Genomic DNA, 8,560 nt, shown 5'->3' on the forward strand with positions numbered 1-8,560 from the left:
CCTTGAAGTGCATCCTGTTAATTTCAGAAAAGAGATAATTATACACAGTGTTTTCAAGATCACAGCATCCGCCGAGGAAGCGTCCGCAGAGGGACTTCCCAGATCATATGCCCAAGGTCTGTTTTGATCGCTTCTCGCTTTTGATGTGCATTTCCTTTGCCCTTCCGGTTTATCATTTATTCAGACATCTAAGCCATTAGATGCTGCTGGCTTTGCTCCCAGGATTCCTTGAGTATACCAACATCAATTCATGTTCAAGTCCCATTATATACAATGGCGCAGTAAAATCATGCCCCTTATATGTATGTACTGTTTATTTTACTGGCATGTGTCTGTTTTGTAACCCGCCTCAATCCGTACGGAGAGGCGGGATATAAATAAACTTTATTATTATTATTATTATTATTATTATTAAAATGGCAAAAGCAAGGTTTGCTTTGGGGATTCGAACCCTGCTCTCTGGAGTCATAATCCAACCAAACCTCCGCAAAGCATCAGTCTTCCTTATATACTGAAGGAGTGTGACTTGCCCAAGGCTGTCCATGGCTGGGCAAGAATTCGAACCCAGTGCATTGTTACAAAAAAAGACTACAGACCCTGAAAGGTTTGCATTATCTTTGGCTTTGTAGTTCAGTTACAACTTTCCTGGGAACTGTGCCTTTTAAAGTATCAAAAGCACCAGAAACACAATTTGGTTAGTGTTTTGTGCTACTGGCTTGGAAATGACCAATGCTCTAATGCTAAATAGCTGCGTCTTATGGAATCCTGGGATTTGTAGTTTTACAAGGCCTTGACCCTTCTCTCTTTCAGACGTAAACCCTAAAGTGGGATTGCCTTGCCGGGAAAATGTGCAACTCGGTTGGTTTTAACGTGGTTGTGGCTTGCGCGGTTTTCTCATTCGTGCCACTAGTGGGGAAAATGTTAAGATTTTGGAAAAGAACATGTACAGAGTGCCATGGGGGACACAGCATGGCCTAGTGGTTTGAGTGTTGGACTACGACTCTAGAGACCAGGGTTCGAATCCTCGCTCGGCCATGGAAACCTACATGGAAACCTTGGGCAAGAAGTCACACTCTCTCAGCCCCAGAGGATGGCAATGGCAAACCCCTTCCTAAGAAACGTGGCAAGAAAATCCTATGATAGGTTCACCTTAGGGTTTCCATAAATGGGAAATGACTCAAAGGCGCACAACAACAACAATCCAGAATATCTTCCCTATCACAAACTTTGAACCGCGTCTGGCCAAACTTGGACATTTGCCCCCAAAAGGCCTCTCACTATAAAAGCAAAAACACACACAGTCCAAGGAGTATTTGCACAACTGTGACACCAAAGCATCATCGTTCCCACAAGGAGATCCCTGTTGTGTCACAAACAACAAGTGCATAGAGACACAGCATTGTTTGTTGTCCTCTAGGTCTTTCCAACTTGGGGCTCTAAGATTTTGGACTTCAAGACCCAGAATCCCCAACAATGAACAAGGATGATGGGAGGCAGAGTCCAAAGCAATGTTTATTCCCAATATTTCAGCGTGACACACACACATAGACAACACACACACCAACCTGGTCCTTCCACTATTGTGATTTGAGAACTAATGTTTTGTGCAGGGATATACAGTATATCTTTATATATGCCATTTGGGGAGACAGGTGGGGTATAAATCCAATCAATCAATCAATATATCAATCAATAATCCATGCCCATGTCCTTCTCTGAGTGTGAGGAGACACAATCTTTGTGCTTTTCACTAGTTGTGTAGCTGTTGTTGTTATCCATTTTCTTAGCTTGGGCCTTACAATCATAGTAAAACATTCCCAACATACAACATTTTAAAAAGCAATTTAAGCTTTTATAGCATTAAAACCACTTAGAAACCCCAAACCATTGAAAGCAACAAGAAATTCAAGCCCAGCTTAGTCTCTGGCCTTAGAGCCAAACTCAGCAGGTCTTCTGGGGCAAACTCAAAGTCTCAACGTACGAAGCCTGAAAAATCTCCTGCCAGGAGCAAATATGGCAAGAGGATCCAAAGGGAAAGGAGGGGGATCTAGAGAGGGGTGTCAAGGGAGGGATCCACAATGAGAAGAGGGACCCAGAGAGGGATCCAAAGGGAGAGGAGGGGGATCTGAAGGGGGATCCAAAGGGAGAGGAGAGGGGGGGGGAGGGGGATCCAGAGCTGGCTGTGCCCAGATAGGGATCTTTGGGGGCTCACCTGGGCGATGGCCCCCCTCCACTGGGCTCTGAGCCCCGGCCAGGAGGCAGAGGAGGAAGAGGAGGAGGAGGCCGGCTCCCTGGGGCTCCATCCCGGGTCCTGGGGCTGGAGCAGGGCTGCTGGGGCTGGGCCTCCCCTTCCCAGCCCCGGGAGAAGGAGGAGGAGGAGGCGCCTGAGAGAGAGGGAGGAAGGCTGGGCTGGGCAAGTGCCTCCCTCCCTTCCTTCCCAGGCCCTGCCTTCCCTGCCTTTGGGGCCAGATCAGCTGAGAGAGGCCAGCAGCAGGGCTCCCAGCTCTAAGGCCCACTCCTGGCCTTGCCTTCCAGTCCTTTGGGACCCATGGAGAGCAGACCCTAAGAAGGCAAGCCTCTCCTGGGCTTCTCTGGGCAAGATCTCTTCAGAGGGGCTCTGCCCTTGCCTTCCCCTGAGGCTGAGAGAGTGTGACTCTGGACTTCCATGGCCCAGCCAGGACTCGAACCCTGGCCTCTGGAGTCACAGTCCCACTCTCAAACTAACATGGCACACTTACCATCCCTGGAAACAGGGATGCCTGACCAAGAAATATCCACAAAGGGACCAGATCTAATGGTCAGAAGTTCCAGGAAGGGAGCGTTCCATTGAACCTTAGAAGGGACTTCTTGACACACGGAAGGCATCCCACACAAACTAAAATGGGGTTTAACCCCCCCCCCAAAAAAACAACCTCTAAGAAGACACACAAACATGCAATTGATTTCCAGACATGTCAGGGTTAACACAACATTAACCAGGCTACAAAGTCAACAAGACGCAATTCTTTTTACTTTTGGGATTTTCCAGAAGTAAAAAAGAAGCGTGTTTTGTCAACTTTCCAGCCGGGAAAGTTCATGTTGTGTTAATGCACCTTCACAGCAACATTGTCTGGAAATCAATTGCGCTTTTGCGTACCTTTTGTACTTTCTCTCCAGGTTAATGTTGGGTTCACCCAGACACCGTCGTCTGATAATAAATCCACATTTGCAAGGGTTTTCTCCCCACTTTAAATCCCATTTTTGCACATGCAATAAACTCCTAAGAGCGCCACGGACCCAATGGCCTAGAAATGCGTTGGGCATCTCCTTCTCTGGATGTTCCCCCCCCCCCAAAAAAAAGGTCTGCATTGAGCAAAGGGTTAGACTAGATCTCCCTTGGGATCTCTAGGACTCATCATTAATGAAGGAAGACACACAAAGGAGAAGCTGCATTGCTTTGCTTTGGCCTAAGTGACATCCAGGCATTTCCAACAGCAAGGCTTTAAATCATGGGGAGATGTTACATTGTTTTAAAGTGCTTTAAACATGTTTACTCTTCCAAATGCATTCTATTCTTCTCACATGCAATTCGTTTTAACAGTGTCATCATTTAATTCTGTTTTAATGTTTCTTATGTATGCGTCGAAGTGTACTGGTTTTTAATATTGCAAGCCACCCCGAATCCCAGTTTTGGGGAAAGGGTGAGGTAATAATAATAATGATGATAACAACAACAATAATAATGATATAAAAGTAGTAGTAGTAAGCATAGCTCTGGTGCCCCAACAATACAGTTCCCAGAATTCCCTGTTGTCAAGCCATGGCAGTAAAAGGGGTGTCAAACCAGATTACTACTGCAATGCGGACGCAGCCAAGGTCCTCAGTTATTGCTGTGATGGCAAAGGCCACGTTTCCAGAATGATCTTTTTTCCCTTCAAGGAAAGTCAACTAAAATTTGGCATAGAGCAGCTGTCTTTCAGCCACTTGCAGCAAAAATGAGGCCTGGCACCTGAAAGGCCGGCATGCGCTTGGCATGCGCTTATGCCACAGGTAATCTGATAATCTTTAAGGTTTCGCAAGACTCTTTATTTCTACCCTGCCTCTCCAGTAAGATCGAGGCAGCTATAATAATTATATTATACTATTATATGTGGGATGGAGCCATGGCAGTTAAAGCGGTGTCAAACTGCGTTAACTCTCCAGTGCAGATGCAGCCTGCGATTGCCATAAAGAAGTCTGCAGTCCATCCGACTTCGCTTCCTCCGATGCTCTGCTGCCCCCTCCAGGTGAGGGAGAGAAATGCAGCGCTTCCCGATACTCTTCTCCTATTGGCTCCCGGCCTCAGACTAGTGACCAATCGCGATCGCAGAACGGGCGCGGTGACCATAGAGGTACAAAAAGTGTAGAACCCACGCCAAACATATGTTCTGTTGTTCTTCGAGGGAACAAGGCGCCACTCCAACTCTTCCGGCATTTTCGTTCTAAGATTACATTTATTTATTGCACACAGATGAAACGCTATAGAGCTCATTTGTAGTTTGAGGGAAGTCCACGTGACGCGACTCTACTCTTTCCTATCTCTAGAGTAAGCGCGTCAGCGGCCGCCCGATGTCTCTATTGGCTAGAGCGGCGACGTTGCCCCGCCTCCGTCAGAAGGGCGCGGCTTCCTATTGGAGGGGAGGGCGCCTGAGGGGGTCTACGTCACTTCCGCCGGGGCCTAGCAAGCGTTCTGAGAGGGAGCGCCATGACCGGCGGGGCCCCGGTGAGCTACGCGCTGCTGTGCGGGCAAGCGGCGCTGCTGCTGGGGAACCTCCTCCTCCTCCAGGGCGTCTCCCGGAGCCACCAGCACAACGCCACCGACAGCCCCGACCAGGCCCTGGAGCCGGGCTCCGCTTCCTCTTCACCGCCTTGGGCTTACCAAGGGCCTTATTCGCCGCTCGTCCGCTGCGACCACTTGTGAGGAGGCGGGGCTTCTTATAGGGGAGAGCGGTGGGCGGGACCAATAGTAGTGGGCGTGGCTTGTGGAGATGGGCGGGGCTTTCCTATAATTGAGTGCATGCGGATGGGCGGGGCTTCCTATAAAAATGAGTGCATGCTGAGGGCGTGGCCAACAGTGGTGGTGGGCGTGGCTTCCTATAAAAAGAGTGCATGCTGGGGCGTGGCCAGCAGTGGTGGGCGTGACTTCTTATAAACAGAGTGCATGCTGGGGCGTGGCCACTAGTTTTGGGCGTGGCCAATAGTGGTGGTGGGTGTGTTTCCATATAGAGTGCATGCTGAGGGCGTGGCCTATGATGGTGGTGGGCGTGGCTTCTTGTAGATGGAGTGCATGCTGAGGGGCGGGACCATGGCAGGGTGGGGGTGGGGCTTTCTTGGAAAGCTCTATAAAAGGGGGGGGGGAATATGCTTTCCAAGACAGAAACTGTGTTCACACTGGAGAGTTAGACTAGTTTGATGCTGCTTTAACCATCATGGCTGCATCCTATGGGATTCTGGCATTGAGTGTCGCTGGTGGGTCTCCATTGCCAGGCAGGGATTCAAACTCTGGTCAGATCTGAATGTGCTTTTGTGGTTGCTTTGCAGACCGGAGGAGTTCATCGAATGTGAAGCACCTCTGGATCTTGGTGGAAACGCCAGCGCCAGAGAAGACCTGGGCCATGGATGCCTCAAGGTGGGTCTGGAATGAGTCAGTGTGCCATGTTCATATAAAAGCCGTGGTGCACAGTTTGAGCATTGAGCTCTGGCTCTGGAGACCAGGGTTCAAATCCTGGCTTGATCTTGCAAACCCACTGAGTGACCCTGGGCAAGCCAAGCTCTCTTGGCATCAAAGGATGGCAATGGCAAGCCCCCTCTGAAGAAACATGCCAAGATTGTAAACCCGAGGGCAGGGATCCATCTAACTAAAAAGATTGAATGTACAGCGCTGTATAAATTTACAGAGCTTCATAAATAAAGGTTAATAATAATAATAAGAAAACCTCAGGATAGGTTCGCCTTAGTGTAGCCATGAGGCGGAAATGACTTCAAGGCACACAATGACAGCAGCAACAAAATGGCTGGTAGTCAGAAGCTGGAGCTGGATACAGAGAGCTTGGTGCCCTGACTGCTGTGTTCCATTAGGAGCAGAAAATGCATGGCTAAATCAAGGAATTTGCTGGGTTTTTTGTCCCTGTTTAATAGTTCGGTGGCCAAGCCTATGGCGATGTGAGCCATACTCGGGTCCGCTGCAAGGCATTGGACGGCATTGAGTGCGCGGGTGAACAGACCTTTCTGCGTGGGAACAAACCATGCATCAAGTGAGTTATGCATATGGGCATGCATTCATTCATTAATTTTGTTACATTGGAGGAGGGCTTTGTATTTGTATGTATTTGAAAGAGAGAGTGATCTGACTCCCTTCTGCGTCGTACCACAAAATTCCCTTCCGTTCTAACAAGCTATTTTTGCACAAACGCTAAGAGTAAACACAGGCCTCATATTGCCAAGTGTTTGTTTTGTAATTCGATATACACAGACTTTATTTCATGCACAAAATACGGCATATAAAATCACCATAGATACTCAACTATAAATCAACCTCATGTATAAGTCAAGGGCAGGTTTGGGGGCAGAAATGATGGCATTTCCTATGAGCTGTGGATAAGTCAAGGGTCAAACTTAGAAGCAAGTAACAAGGGATCTAAAGGATGGAGCAAAGGAAACTAATGCCAAGGGCTTACAAAATTCCAGCAGGCGTGACTCTTTGTACTTTTCCTAAAGGTTCCTTGTTTAAAATAAGAGTTAAAGTACAGTACTTACTTTGACCCTTTGGATAAGCTGACTTACTTCTAGAGTTATATCTGAGTATATACAGTACCTTTGAGCTATGCGTATAACATGTATACAAAACAGAAATGAAATTTGTGTTTAGACTTCTATCTCTCATTATGATAGATAGATAGATAGATAGATATTATGTACATATATGCAAATACAGCTATTCCAATTTCTGTCCTCAAGGATTTTGGATAAGGGAGACTCAGCAATGAAGGTGAAGGTTGGTATGAATGAATAGCTGCCCCTTGTAGACAGTGCAACTGTATGCCAACATTTTCTCCAACTTGGCTTTATTCTAGGTACACTGGACACTACTTCATAACCACTCTCCTCTACTCCTTTTTCCTGGGTTGCTTCGGAGTGGATCGGTTCTGCTTGGGGCACACAGGCACAGCGGTGGGGAAGCTGCTTACTCTCGGAGGACTTGGGATTTGGTGGTTTGTGGACTTGATTCTCCTTATCACTGGAGGATTGATGCCTAGCGACGGAAGCAACTGGTGCACTATTTACTGATAAAAACTGCATTTGTGGATTGGACCTAAATCAAAAAAGAAAACAATGGGGGGGGGAATCGTAGCTCAGATGGAGGCTGAATGCATGGATCCTGTTCTGCAGCAACAAGAGACTACAGTGGTATGTTTTTGCACTTGAAGTGGATCCTTCCCTTAACAGGAAAAAGCTAGCCATGCTTCAGCTGTACATACCTCATGCTTTGCTTAAATGGCAGCTATGCTTGTCCTTCCCACAAGAATAAGCCTAGTCTACTCATTGGATTTACCACTCTAGTAAAGGTGTTATACTTCCCTGTATCCTTACACGTTTCCGTACTCAAGAAGGTGCCAAGGTAACTGTGGTCTACCCCACTTGGCTTAAATGTAGTTCTTCCTGTTGTATATTTTGAAGGTGGTTTCCCCAACAAATGTGTACAGCCAGTATTTACTGGAAATAACATTAAGGTTAGTGTGTGCCTGATGGGTACAATCACAAAAGGTGCTTGTATTGGAACACAAGAGATGTACAATGAAGGTAAAAGTTGTCTTTGACTCACTTTATCTTGTCATCGTCCTTTTGAATTTTCATTTACCAGCTGAGCTCGTTTTTCCAGAAGACTGTCGAATCCAGATCCCCAACAATGCAAATTGCTTTTTGTGACTGACTTCATGGGGAATTTTTAGCCACCTGATATACTGGGATGCAGCTCCCATCAACTTTAAGTGTCCTAGCCAAGAGTAAAGGATTATGGGAGCTGCAGTCCAGCAACCAGTCTCTCATCTCCAGTGTCCTTTCCTAGTCCTTTCTTGATATTTTCTTGTGGTGGGAACTGGGGAAAAGTAGCCAACACTTAGTATGGCATATCTAACTTATTTAAGGTCAGTCGTGTGACTGGCTTGTCTCTGACATAGTGAGCCTTTCCATCACTGATGTGGCGTCTTGTTCTGGGAAAGCTTGAGATTGTAACATTTTCTCATTGGCTGACATCCTCTTAGGAACATCTGAACATTCAAGTGTCCCTTATGCATGTGGATGTATATTTTGGGTGCTGGGTTGCTATTCCTTCCTTTCCTCCCCAGCACCCCAAATTCACCACCACCACTCTGGCCATTCCATTCTTCATGGCAAGTAAGCAGGATTGCAGAAGTGTCTGGCTATTTCCCCTCAGTCAGACATGTTGAGACTCCCAGAGGACCCCAAAAGTTCTGAGCACTGATGCCACCATTTTGCATCTGGTTTCAGAGATATAGATAGCTTTGTGCTCCTGCTTTTCTGG

General features: G+C 47.1%; 2 protein-coding genes across 2 annotated transcripts in view; one reads left to right on the forward strand and one right to left on the reverse strand.

Annotated features, from left to right (window-relative positions):
- ADAM9 (ADAM metallopeptidase domain 9) overlaps nucleotides 1-2,379 on the reverse strand; it is a 26,463-nt gene extending 24,084 nt beyond the window's left edge. The window contains exon 1 of the mRNA XM_042475699.1: nucleotides 2,213-2,379. Within this exon, the coding sequence (XP_042331633.1) occupies nucleotides 2,213-2,303 (91 nt within the window). The 5' untranslated portion in view covers nucleotides 2,304-2,379. The remainder of the gene's footprint in view (nucleotides 1-2,212) is intronic.
- A 2,282-nt stretch (nucleotides 2,380-4,661) lies between these two features.
- Nucleotides 4,662-7,844, forward strand: TM2D2 (TM2 domain containing 2). The gene is made up of 4 exons (XM_042477690.1): nucleotides 4,662-4,935; nucleotides 5,560-5,647; nucleotides 6,157-6,272; nucleotides 7,092-7,844. The coding sequence occupies exons 1-4, from the start codon at nucleotides 4,724-4,726 to the stop codon at nucleotides 7,303-7,305; spliced, it is 630 nt and encodes a 209-aa protein (XP_042333624.1). The 5' UTR covers nucleotides 4,662-4,723; the 3' UTR covers nucleotides 7,306-7,844.
- The last annotated feature ends 716 nt before the right edge of the window (nucleotides 7,845-8,560 follow it).

This window comes from Sceloporus undulatus, chromosome 6 (genome assembly GCF_019175285.1).
Source record: "Sceloporus undulatus isolate JIND9_A2432 ecotype Alabama chromosome 6, SceUnd_v1.1, whole genome shotgun sequence".
Lineage (NCBI taxonomy): Eukaryota > Metazoa > Chordata > Lepidosauria > Squamata > Phrynosomatidae > Sceloporus > Sceloporus undulatus.